Here is a 13,653-nt window from a genome sequence, read left to right on the forward strand (position 1 = left end):
CACCGAGGGTTGCGATCCCGTTGCCGGTCCCCGGTGCAGGCGCAACACCGAGGGTTGCGATCCCGTTACCGGTCAGTAAAAAAGACAAAAAGGGAAAAAAAAATAAAAAATAAAAAGATGACTGGGGGGGCGGCCCGGTGGCGCACTCGGTAGAGTGCGGCGCTTGGGAGCGCGGTGGCACTCCCGCCGAGGGTTCGGATCCCATGTGGAGACCAGTCCGCTCACTGGTTGAGCGTGGTGCGGGCGCAACACCGAGGGTTGCAATCCCGTTACCGGTCATGAAAAAAGACAAAAAGGAAAAAAAAAAAAAGATGACTGGTAAGGGGATCTTAACCCTTGACTTAGTGTTGTCAGCACCATGCTCTCCCAAGTGAGTTAACCGGCCATCCCTATATAGGGATCTGAACCAGTGGCCTTGGTGTTATCAGCACCACACTCTCCCAAGTGAGCCATGGGCCAGCCCTAGAAGAACTCTATTTTCAAACAAGACCATAACAAATGAACTACATAAAAGTAGGGCTGCTCTGGTTAACTTTGGGGTGGCATGGGCAAGAAGGCAGGGGAGAGCCATCTATTGGTTCCCTCACTCCGACTAGGGAGCTATAGCTTCTGAAAGTCTAGAAACACAGTTTGAAAACACTAGATTGAGAGAACTTTAGTCTCTCTCTCTCAAAATTTTATTCATTGAGGCAGGTCTTGGTGAAGCCAGGCATGGCTATCTTCCGGTCCCTGCCACTTTAAGCTGAGGGAGTACCAGGAGTCAATACCCCAAGACACACAGGAAAAAACCTGTGGCCTGGGCCAAGGCCAATTCCCTTTCTCACGGCCAGATCCACAGAACTAGAAGCCACATTTCTCTGGTTGGAGATTGATGAGGGCTAATTGGCTTGTGTGACCAGCTCTTGACCCTGGCTTACAGCTCGTTCCCCCACCCTTGCTCCCCAAAGCTCAGAACTAAAGGCACCCAAGCTTACCTGGCAATTTCTCTGGGGTTCAGAATTAATTGGAATCTTATACACAAAGTACATATTCTGTCTGGCACCGACCCAGATGGGAGAAAGGTCTGATTCATTTGTCACCATCCTCCACCTTGTACAGCTGGTCAATCTGCTTTAGTTGTCCAGAGGAAGCAGGCCCTCCAGGGAAAGGGCTCAAAAAGTAACAGAAGAGGGTTTTTTTGGGTTTTTTTTTTCCCTTTTTGTCTTTTTTCGTGACTGGTAACGGGATCGCAACCCTCGGTGTCGCGCCCGCACCACGCTCAACCAGTGAGCGGACCGGTCTCTATATGGGATCCGAACCCTCAGCGGGAGCGCCGCCACGCTCCCAAGCGCCACACTCTACGAGTGCGCCGCCACCGGGCCGGCCCAGAAGAGGGTTTAATGAAGAGATTATTTACCGGAGTATGATCAGATTTAAAGAGAATCTTCAAAAGACTGTACAGAACCTAGGGACTACCAACAGCCAAAGCTTTGATACCACTAGGCCTCAAAGAACAAGGAGAGAGAGCTGCCAAGACCCAACCAGTTGTTGCTCAGGGAACTAGGTGAAAATACCACTTCCATATTGTGAGGAAACTAAGGATAAGGAGAAGATAAGGAACACAGGATGTGGAATCGCCTAGGGAACAAAATTATGGAATCTGAAGCGTCTAGAGGCTGCTAAGTGACTTTACAGACTCCCCCCCAGAGCCGCTAAGCCACCAGTCTCACTTCCACCTTCCCTACCGTCAACTGAAAATGACCGGAAGAAGAGCTTAACTACGACGGGTTGGGACTCCAATTCCCAGCATGCACCCCTCCCGTCTATCTCAAACCTTTCAACTCTAGGACAAGGAAGCTTTCGGAAAAATTGCGTGTCGGGACCTGTAGTCGCCCCCGTTGGGGTTAGCCACTTGCCGTAGAGCGCTCATTGGTGCCCAGGTCGCCGCCCCTTCCCTCGCCTCACGTTGGTGTCCCACGCACGCACACGCGCGTGCCCACGCCCCCTCCCTGGGGCCTAGGGCGCACGCGCGCGCACGGTCCCGCGGCCCGGCAGGCGGGGGGTGGGGGGAGGAGGAGAAGGGTGAAGGGTTAGGTATCTACTCCGGTGAGTAAACGCCAGCGGGGCACGAAGAGCGTGAAGGCCTGCTGCCAGGCGGGTGAACTCTGTACTGGGCCTAGGGCCGGCGGGAGGGTTCGGAACCAAGTCACCGCCCGCTGAGAACCGGGGGTCAGCAGGGGGCAAAGCCCTGGCCTAGGCTCCGGAATGTCCGGCTGCGGCGCTTGTACTTGCGGCGCGGCGGCCGCTCGGCTCATCACCACCTCGCTCACGTCCGCGCAGAGAGGTAACGAAGTAGTCCCACGTCTAAGCCCTTGGCCTTGGGGGAGTGGACCGGCTGGCGAATGGGGGCCCTGGCGACACCATGGGGCCTACCCCATCCCGGGGGTGTGAGGGGAGGCGCGGTGCTTCGCCCGCCCCCCATCATGTTTCTCGTGGGATGGGGCTCTGCCAACCTCTGGAGCAGCAGTTTCTCAAATTTGGAGAAAACCCCTGTGCTTGCCAGCCCGCCCGCGGGCCTCCTGACTTTAGGGCTGGAATGTGGCCACTTCGCAGAAACCCTGGAAGAGGCACAAAATGGTCATTTCATTAAAAAGTTTTCCCAGACCCTACCCCTGTGGAGGACCGCAGCTTGCCCCGGCTGCGGCTTCTCTTCCGGAGCCTGGCCAGATTCCCCTTGGGCATGTTGAGGGCTCCAGAAGGGGCTCGACTGAGGGGTTGTCACTGTTGGGGGGCCTCGGGATGGCCGGGCGGCCGGAACGCAGGCCAGGGGAGACCTGAGGTGTTCACTGTCATTGTGAGGTCGCACAATACTTCCCGGCGCTGGTAAACCTCGGGGCCCGCAGGGCAGCGGCCAGGGGCATTGGGGAAACTCCCGCAGAAATTGTTTTTGGCGTACTTGGGTGTATGAGCAGTCGTTGCCTGCTTTCCCAGTTTGACTGTCGGAGGTAGTTTCTCAAGAGTGGCGCTTGTTTACATTTCCTCTTTATCGGGACCTGTGAAAGAGTGGCACCCCAGCCAAGAGATTCCGGAAAAGAAACCATTTTTCTCTTCCCCCAATTTATGAATATCAGACTACGATACTAAGTCCTGTTATAACACTAACTTCTAGATAAATTCGTTTTATTTTGGCTTATCAGTTTATGACACTTGGATAAGTAAAACTCCATTTTCCTAATTTTTAGGTTAGTTATAAAAGTTTTATGCTAAAAATATACCCTGACAGTTTATTTACTACACAGGGAGGGATTAAATAATGTAACGTGGACAGAAGCATTTTGTAAAATGACACATAAATGTAAGGGAGTGGATTTAGTCATAAAATGTTGTTAAATCTCAGCAAGTAGATGTCTCGATTCCAAGAATTTGATTTGCAAACACTTGAAAAGTGACATATTTTTAATCCATTTATTTGACATATATTTGTTGAGGGCCTGCTATGTGCCAGTCCCTGTTTTGGTGCTGGAGGTAGTGGTGAATAAACCTCACCTTTGTGTTTAAATCTAGTCCGGTTTCTAGGTGTGAATAAAGTGTGTGTGTGTTCTTTTTGGGCAGAGAAGGATTCTTTGGTAAAGTTCTTGATCTGTTCCAACCAAGTGTCCCTGAAAACTTTATGAATCATGAGATCAGCAGTTTGTTTTTTTTCTTTTCAAAACAGCCACTGTTTTCTTTTAAATCTTATTAGGTAAATCAACACAAATAAATGGCTTGTTTAAGAGTTATTATCTACTTGTGTATCAATATAAGTTTGCCATAGGCTTTCAGCACCATTGTTTTTACTGTAAAGGAATAAATTAAGCTTCAAATATGAGACAATACCCAATATATAGATTTTAATATTTTTACGTGACTATGAAATAGAAATGATTTTCACGTTCAAGACTTTTCCAGGGCCGGCCCGGTGGCGCACTGGAGAGTGCGCCGCTTGCGAGCGCGGCGGCCCTCCCGCCGAGGGTTCGGATCCCATGTGGAGACCGGTTCCGCTCACTGGCTGAGCGCGGTGCGGCCGCAACACCGAGGGTTGCGATCCCGTTGCCGTTGCCGTTGCCGTCCCCGGTACGGGCGCGACACCGAGGGTTGCGATCCCGTTGCCGTTGCCGTCCCCGGTACGGGCGCGACACCGAGGGTTGCGATCCCGTTACCGGTCAGTAAAAAAGATAAAAAAAGAAAGAAAAAAAAAAAGACTTTTCCAAACCTTAATCACATAAAATGTTTATTTTCTATAGTAGAAACCCTGTACATAAGTGTAGAAAAATATGGAGATACTTTCTTTTAGGACTTAAAAAACACCAGGAGGGTTACTTTTATTTAAGATTCCCGAAAAGAAGAAGAGAGGGGAGAGAGAGAAAGATCAGGATTGAACTTTGTCTCGTTTATTTTTCTTACAAACAGTAGAGTTAAGAATTTCATCAAAATGATCTTTTAACGAGAAATTGTGGGAGAATTTTCGGTACAATGAATTAAGATAGAAGAGGTGATTTCAGAGCTTCTCTGAAGTACAGTGCTATTTTCTATTTCCAAGGGCCTGTCTGTCATTCTAGACTTTAAAAATTTTAATAGTAGTTTGAAAAGTTTAGTATATTTTCATACTAGATAGTGGATCCATTTTCTCTTCCTGAGGGGCCATGTGTATCCAATAATATGTTTTTCATCACTGTTTTATTAGACTATAAAAATTATAGAAAAGTAAAAATTTTAAGTATCTTTTTTCTTATCCAAATTGCTAGTGTTTTTCAATTTTGATGTATATTTTTTTAAATGTGCTTTGCATATATGAGGTCACTTTGCATTCTAAATGTGTGCATTCAGAAATGCTTGATTCCATTTAAAAAATTCAAATGACAATACTTGGTCTGGGTTTGGCTGCAAGAATTGTGGGATCTCGTGTAACTCCCTTGATTTCTAACTGCCTTTAGTACTTGTCCATTCAAAAGGTGTCACCTCATAAGGGTATAAATGAAGATGTGACCATGCTCAAACATGTTGGCATCCATAATTTTTGTGAAAGTAACATAATGTGCCCATCTTAACAATTTTTAGTTAGATTTTAATTCTCTTTCTGCCTTTTTTTTTTTTTTTTTTTTGTAGTCAAATACAATACAAATTAAGTAAGTGAGTAAATGATCAAACAGCTTTATTTCTGGCATTGCAAAACATTTCTTCATCAACATTTCTCTTTTCTTGGCATAGTCATTTGAAGACCAGCAGACTAGCCTTAGTGAAAACTCATCAAATATTTTTAGACTTGAAGAAAGCTATCACAGGAATGATGTTATTTTTCTTTATTAAGAAATATTAAGAATTCAAGAAACAACAACTTGGGCATAAAATGAAAATTTGAAATCAACTAGAGCAGTAAGCATCTATTAAGTTGCTTGCATTGTTTGTGAGCTTTTGTTGAATAATTTGTGTTAGAGGCCAAGTGTTTAAGTGAGCATTTAATGTGATTTGCCATTTCATCAATCATTACACACTTAAATATTGCCACTATAATAAATAATAATTTAAAAACTTTAATTAGTCCTTTCACTTTATTCCTAAAATATAGATTGTTTTATCTTTTAAGCTAAATCATTTGTGTATTTTTGGATAATGCTTAGTTTAAGATTGAGTATAGGAAGTCAAGTATTTAAAAGTTGAATAAATCACTCTCCTAGTTCTTACTAGCCCTAGATGAATGTACCCTATTCTAATATTTTTTTAAAAAACAGTTGCTTTGAAACTCAAAAAGCTTTATCTGTATGACAAAAGTCTTGTAAATAGTTTAAATTTTGACTGTCTTTTATCATTGCTGACAAGTAGTCTTGCAAAATACACTTTACAGAAATATTTCCCTTTTTTTGGCTTTCAGGAGTTCTTCACCTGAGGTTCATGGCCACCAAGGGGTCTATGGATAGAATTCAGAAGATCTGTGAACTTTATTTTCACTAACCGCTAACTGAAATATAGCATTTCTTTCAATTATGAATGTAGGAAACAAATCATAGTAGTCTTATAAGTATCTGTGAATTTGTAACCAGTTGAAATCACAAATATTTTTATATCATATTATAGTTGCTGGTATCTCAGAATATTGTTTATAGTTTGTACTACTTTGAAGTCATGGTAGTTATTAAAGAGCTGTTAGATCTGGTTTAATTTTGTTTGTTAATAAATAAGCATATTTAAAATATTTTGATTAACTACTTCAGTATAATTGGTTTCCTTTGTTATATATTTTATTTTATACATTTAAAAACATTATTCTGAGAAGAGATCTGTCCAAAGACTTCACCAGACTGCCGAAAGGGTTTATGGCACAAAAAGGTTTAAAATCCTCTGATTAGTTTGCTGCAATACTTTATATATTCTGTGAAGATTTTATGATTGGTGAATGGTCATTTTAATTGTTTAGTACAGTGGTTTTTAAAGAGTGGTCCCTGATGTCAGCATCACCTGTATTGTTAGAAATACATTGTTGGGTCCCACCCTAGACCTTCTCAGTCAGAACCAGGAAGGAGCTCCTGCAATTTGTTTTAACAAACTCTCCATGTGATTCTGATGCATGCTCAAGTTTGAGAACCACTGTTTTAGTAGTTTGGTCCTACTGGTACCACCCATAGATTACAGGATGTTAAAACAGCACTACAGTACCATACCATCAGGGCCAGCAAATTCTTAAATTAAGTTTAAATGACATGAACATGTTTTTCAGTTAGTATTTTCTGTGATGACTGTATTATGGTTGGATTGGTTTTATATGTTACTTCATAGGTATTTAAGGTGAAAGGCTTATTTTTTCTAATCAAGTCTACTTGATAGACTTTAAAATGACCATGTTCATCATTTTTATTTCTCTTAAATTCTTGAAGATAATTTCCTTTCAGCATATTTTCTAATAACATTAGCTCTTGTAAATTGTTAAACCTATTTAAAATGATCTATTGTATCATAGAGTAAAGGGAATAATATACTATGTGTGGTTCTTCAAGGTTAAATTTTGTTCTAAATATCCAAGTACAAGTAGCCTCACATAAGGATTGTCATAATTGTAGTTTTCTTTGCGAATACATCATAATGGTTCAATTAAAACCCTGTACTTGTTAAATAGGTTAAATAATAAGTTACTTTTTTTTATTATTATTTTTTTATTTTTTTATTTTTTGTCTTTTTTTGTGACCGGCAACGGATCGCAACCCTCAGTGTTGCGCCCGTACCGGACCGGGACCGGCAACGGGATCGCAACCCTCGGTGTTGCTCCCGCACCTTGCTCAGCCAGTGAGCGGCCGGTCTGTATGTGGGATCCGAACCCTTGGCGGGAGCGCCGCTGCACTTCCCAAGCGGCGCACTGTAGCAGTGCGCCACCGGGCCGGCCCAATAATAAGTTACTTTATTATTCTGTCTTTCATAGGATTTCATTTTAACTTATTATGGAGGTTTTTAAACACACAAAATAGAACAGTGAACCCCCAAATACCGTCACTTTCGCCTCAACAACCATTAATTTTCTGCATTCTTGATTTCATCTATCACTCCCCCATTACTTTCTTGAAGGTTACTTTTTAGATTGACATGTCTTTAAATCATATCATGTCCTTGGAAAAACATTAATGTTTAGCTTAAAATTAATGAATTTTACCTTAAATTTCATTCTAATGAGAGTGTAATGGCCATCATCATTTAGTGCAAAAAATGGAAATGTTACACTTGAGAAAAAAATTTTTTTTTGGAGCACAGGAAGCTTTATTTATTTATTATACATATTTGTGGGATACAGAGTTGACTGTCAGTAGTTGTGTACAATGTGTGATGGTCAAATCAGGATAGTTAGCTTATTCATCATTACAATACATAATCATTCTTTGTGTCTGTTAACCAATTTCTCATTAACCTTCCTCTCCCCCCTCATCCCCCTTTCCACCTCTAGTAACCACAGTTCTTTTCTCTCCTTCTAGGAGTTCAGTGTATTATCATGATTTTCTCTCTCTCTTTATTGTTTATTTATTTATGAATTCAGCTCCCAGTTATGAGTGAGGACATGCAGTATTTTTCTTTTTGCACCTGGGTTGTTTCACTTAACATAATTTTCCCCAGGCTCATCCATGCAGCTGTGAATGGCAGAATTTCATTCTTTTTTTTTTTTTTTTAAAGATGACCAGTAAGGGGATCTTAACCCTTGACTTGGTGTTTTCAGCACCACACTCTCCCAAGTGTGCTAACCGGCCATCCCTATATAGGGATTCGAACCTGTGGACTTGGTGTTATCAGCACCACACTCTCCCAAGTGAGCCACGGGCTGGCCCTAATTTCATTCTTTTTTATGGCTGAGTAGTGTTCCATTGTGTATACATACCACATTTTTCTTATCCGGTCATCCTTCGATGGATATTTAGGTTGGTTCCATAGCCTGGCTATTGTAAATAGAGGTGCGATAAACATGGGAGTGCAGGTATCCCTTCGACATGATGATTTCCATTCCTTTGGATATAAACACCACAGTAGAGGGATTGCTGGATCGTATGGTTGTTCTATCTGTAGTTAAGGAACCTCCATGCTGTTCTCCATAATGGCTGTACTAATTGACAGTCCTTCCAACAGTGCAGAAGCGTTCCCCTTTCTCCACATCCTCACCAGCATTTGTTATTTTCCACTTGAGAAAATTTGAAATGTCTTTTGAAAACATTACTAGAAGAAGTACATCAAATTTAGTTGATTTTGTTTATTAGTATTCAAATTTAATAGTGTTAAGTAAAATTTTTACAGTCTTGTGACTGGGGTGTCACAAACCTTTAATCCTTTTTTGGTGTTCTTTGTGAATTTGTATAGAGATGGGAGAATTTTGTTCCTCATATTTGTATCTTTCATGATAAATTTGATGGGTTCATTTTTGTACTTTTTGGAACTGGAATGGATGACCTAGGGTAATAAATAACTAAAGAAACTAGTTTTTTTTTTTTTTTTTTTTTTTTGGCAGCTGGCAAGTATGGGGATCCGAACCCTTGACCTTGGTGCTATAAGGCCATGTTCTAACCAAGAAACTAGTTGTTTGAACAGTGCATGCAAGTGAGTCAGAAAATTGGAGTTAATAAAACCAGTTATATGACCAAGCAGTTGTTTTTGAGTTTTTGAGGGACATAATTTTAAGTCAGTTTTTGTGTTTAGATACGATGTGCATAATCTCTTAAAAGCCCTAACAGGTGTACAAAAAAAATTTAAGCCTGAGTAGAGAATTTTGCAACGAATAAAATGAGGCAAAACTAAGGATAAACTAACCTCCTCCCCCTTTTTGGGGGTTTGCTTTATTACCTCCTAACACCACTCTGGTAAACTGATGGGAAACATCCTTCTTGGTGAGTGTATGTTAGCTTATACAAGGTTCTGAGTAGCCCTGCAGTATTGAAATCTATGCAATTCTGTTTAACCTAGGTTCATTAAATTTTCTTGTGCAGGGAACAATCTTAAAGACCACCTTGGGAAGTGGTGCCCCACAGTATACAATATAGCTCTTTTGCCATTGGCTATCATTTATTTCGTGGTTTATTTTGGATTTATATGAGAAAAATCAGGGGGCAACAAACATGGACCAAATCTGGCCACATCCATTTGTTTGCATATTATTTGTGTTTGCTTTCCTGCTACAATGTCAGAGTAGTTGGGACTGAAACTGCATGACCCGCAAAGTTGAAAATATTTACTGACCTGGCCTTTTCACAAAAAGTTTGCCAACTTCTGACCTAGTCTATAGAATAAGTCACTCATTAACATATATTCCTTTTAGGAATGTTAACGCCAAATACGCCAAAAGGTTAAAATGTTTGAAAGCAGAATGGTGGTTACGTGGTATTTATTGAATTATATTTCTTTTTTCTGTAGGATTGAAATATTTCATTAAAAGGTGTGGTTTAATGAATAGCACATAAGTTTGTTTTTCCTCCTTTTTTTTATTGTGGTAAAATACACGTAACAAAATTTGCTATCTTAACCATTTTTAAGTGTATAGTTCAGTACTATTAAGTACGTTCATATTGTTGTGCAACTATCACCATCATGTTATAAAACTGAGACTCTATACTCATTAAAACAGTGACTCCCCATTCTCTTCCATTCTCGTCAACTACCATTCCACTCACTGTCTCTACGATTTTGACTGCCAAGTACTGCATATAATTGGAATAGAGCATAATTTTTTAAAGAATATTTGAAGTTTGTTTCCATTGTTACAGATAGTACTCCCATATCACCAAAGAGGTAGACAAGAATTACTGTCAGATGCTTATTCTCATTGATAGGAATAATAGAAGAAGAATAAAAATAAAGGATGTAAGTAACCTTTTTCAAAACCCTACAAGTGAGGTAAATGTTGAACTCTTCTCAGACTTTGAAAAAGCCATCCATTGTTGTGACAGCTAGTCTTGCCTTACTTCCAAAGGACAGATTCATAAAAAAACATCTTTATTTACCTGGAATATTTCAGAGGCCCAGGCCTGGCCTGGTTTTGAAAGGGCTTTGCCTCCCTTGTGGTGTCACTATTTTCTCTATCAGTTTGTACTACTGCTGTGAAAACTGTAGCTTTTCTCAGCCTCCTTTATGCTCAAGGGATTTTTGTTTCCAGGTGATTTATTGAGGAATGTCAATGTTTGATGTGTAGACTAACAGATTTTATTTTATTTTCAGGTATTTCTTGTGGTCGCATTCATATACCAGTTTTAGGAAGACTCGGGACCTTTGAAACTCAGATTCTGCGAAGAACTCCTCTTAGAACCTTTACAGAAACACCAGCATACTTTGCCTCAAAAGATGGGATAAGTAAAGATGGCTCTGGAGATGGAAATAAGGTAATTGTTTTATCTTTGTTGACACCTAGACACATATGTAAGTTCCGTCCTTTAAACAATTAAATATAATGATAGTACTATGTATCCTGTTGGTTTGTATGTTTTATGAGATGTATAAAATGATCTGAAGAATTTTATGTAATTTTATTTTGTTTCAGTTTGAACTGTAAAATACTTTTATAAGCATTGCACTTAGTAAGCAATAATTAAAATTTCTAACATCTCAAAGTAGTAAAGAAGTGTCAGTCAGTAGGATTGATTAGGAACAACCATCATTTTCTGCTTTCATACAATTGTTACAACTCATCATAGTATTAACCCCACTTTATCCTCTACCTAAAAATCTTGGATTCCTTGGCCAGCCCCCAAAAAAAAAAAAAAAAGACATCAAAATCTTGGATTTCTGGTATTACTTAATGTTGGGCTACTCTGTAGCTAACAAGTACACGATTGGTGATTATATTGGGTCAATGAATTATTATCAGTTTTTTTCATTATGTGAATTTGACTAACACTTGAGTTAATCTTATATGCCGGACAAAATGGTAGATACTTTCATATCCATACTTAATCCTGACGACTCTCTGGAGTAAGCAAAATTATTCCCATTTTATTTATTTATTTTTTTAAAAAAGATGACCAGTGGGCCGGCCCGGTGGTGCACTGGATAGTGCGCCGCTTGGGAAGTGCGGTGGCGCTCCCGCCCGAGGGTTCGGATCCCACATGCAGACCGGTTCCCGCTCACTGGCTGAGCGAGGCGCGGGAGCAACACTGAGGGTTGCAATCCCGTTGCCGGTCCCCGGTCCGGTACGGGGGCAACACTGAGGGTTGCGATCCGTTGCTGGACACAAAAAAGACAAAAGACAAAAAAAGATAACCAGTAAGGGGATCTTAACCCTTGACTTGGTGTTGTCAGCACCATGCTCACCCAGTGAGCTAACCGGCCTTCCCTATATGGTATCCGAACCTGGGGCCTTGGTGTTATCAGCGCCACACTCTCCCAAGTGAGCCATGGGCCGGCCCAAAATTATTCCCATTTTAGAGATGAGAAAAATTAGATCTAAGAATGTTATGAGTCACTACCTGCCATAATGATAACTCCTGATTCAATTTCATTAAAATGTAGTTTTTTACTTTTAGTAACTTTTTTCCTAGTGCTTGTTAAGTCATCAAAAGAAATCTACTTAAACATTCTGGCACATACCCTGTAAAGGAGGACTGCAAATTAAATAAATGTATTTACTAGAACTGATTTGATTTTTGTGGTAAATAGATCTTTTGACACCAGTGATAGTAGAAATATAATCTATACTAATAATTCCATTCTAGAAATTGTAAAAATTATAAGATTAATTACAAACAATATTGTTTATATTTAAATTACATATAAAATGGTTGCCTGAAACTAATAAATGACACAGTCTTTTTTTCCTCCTCCACAAACATTAGAAATCAGCAAGTGAGGGAAGCAATAAGAAATCAGGCTCTGGGAATTCTGGGAAAGGTGGAAACCAGCTGCGCTGTCCTAAATGTGGTGACTTGTGCACACATGTAGAGACCTTTGTGTGTAAGTATTAACTTCCTCTAGTGTTGTTTTTTCCTGCCTTTTCTACAAATCATTAAATGTATAGAAATATATAAATTATATAAACCAGAATTATTTTCTTCCTGAACTTACCTGATTCTCTGGTAAGTTCATCAGATACTAAAACTCCTCAGAACTGGTAATTCTTTGCACTATGGTATGAGAGATAATCTAAGAAAAATATTTGCTTTTTTATTTTGCTTATTTGTCGTTATTTCAAATTTGGGTTTTTTGAGTTTTTGTGTGTGATCATTGCACTAGAGGAGAACCAACACTTATTTATTCTGTATTTATTACTACATTCGTCAAATGTCTACTGAGCATTTCGTATGGCTGGGAAGGTCAGTCACTTAAATATTAAGGTAATTTCCCTATCTGAGTACTTACCATGGGAGGTAAGCCCTAACCTTCAATTCTAAGAAGCATCTGATATTTATTAGTGATTCAGACACCGAATAGAAAAACTCCTTGCTTTCATCTTAAAATGCTTTTAGTATAGTGCAGCATTTTTCAAAGTGCAAGTCGGTTCCCATCAGTGGGATATGAAATTATTTTGGTAGGTTGCCAACAGCATTTCTTAAAAAAAATTTAATAGGTGTGACTAGAAAATACCAGAATGCATTATCTTGTACTTAAGTAATGTTTTTTTAAAACTTTCATTTTTGGTTGTATGTGCATGGGCTCTGAGTTACAAAGTAAAATGTATTTCTTATTGAGAGTCTCAGTAAAAAAATCTTTGAAAGCCATCGTATAACTTCGTATAATGTATGCTATACGAAGTTATTACGTCCTTTGGGAATTCTAACTGGCGGTGGAGATGTGGGAGTAGAAAATGTACAAGGTAAGAGTAATAGAAGAGTACACACTTATATTTAGTAAGGAAATATATGTTGAATTAGACAGTGCCAGGTTTAGAAAATACACAGATGAATAAGACACTGTCCCTGTCCTCTGGAGCTTTACTTGCAGACTCCAGCAGTGCAATGAGCCCCTCCTCCCTTGGTTTTGCCTACTCATTATAAAAGTCTCTTCAGAATGCATTCTTTTGAATGGTGAGGGCCTTCTGTGTCTTCTCATTAAAAATTGGCTCATCCTAGTTCTAAAGAGAGTTTTGTTTGATTTCAGGTTCCTTATTTTTTTAAAATGTACATTTATGTTGTTACTAGTTTATAAACATCTTTTTATATGCTTTTTGGTCACTTGTAATTCTTTTGTGAA

General features: G+C 39.9%; 1 protein-coding gene across 2 annotated transcripts in view; it reads left to right on the plus strand.

Annotated features, from left to right (window-relative positions):
* Positions 1 to 2,060: 2,060 nt before the first annotated feature.
* The window catches only part of CLPX (caseinolytic mitochondrial matrix peptidase chaperone subunit), a 35,364-nt gene continuing 23,771 nt past the window's right edge, over positions 2,061 to 13,653 (plus strand). For both annotated transcript variants that reach the window (XM_008585289.1, XM_008585290.1), the window contains exons 1-3: positions 2,061 to 2,323; positions 10,690 to 10,850; positions 12,300 to 12,417. In XM_008585289.1, coding sequence (XP_008583511.1) covers positions 2,245 to 2,323; positions 10,690 to 10,850; positions 12,300 to 12,417 — 358 coding nt within the window. In that variant the 5' untranslated portion in view covers positions 2,061 to 2,244. The remainder of the gene's footprint in view (positions 2,324 to 10,689; positions 10,851 to 12,299; positions 12,418 to 13,653) is intronic.

This window comes from Galeopterus variegatus, unplaced genomic scaffold (assembly GCF_000696425.1).
Source record: "Galeopterus variegatus unplaced genomic scaffold, G_variegatus-3.0.2 Scaffold3512, whole genome shotgun sequence".
Taxonomy (NCBI): Eukaryota; Metazoa; Chordata; class Mammalia; order Dermoptera; family Cynocephalidae; genus Galeopterus; species Galeopterus variegatus.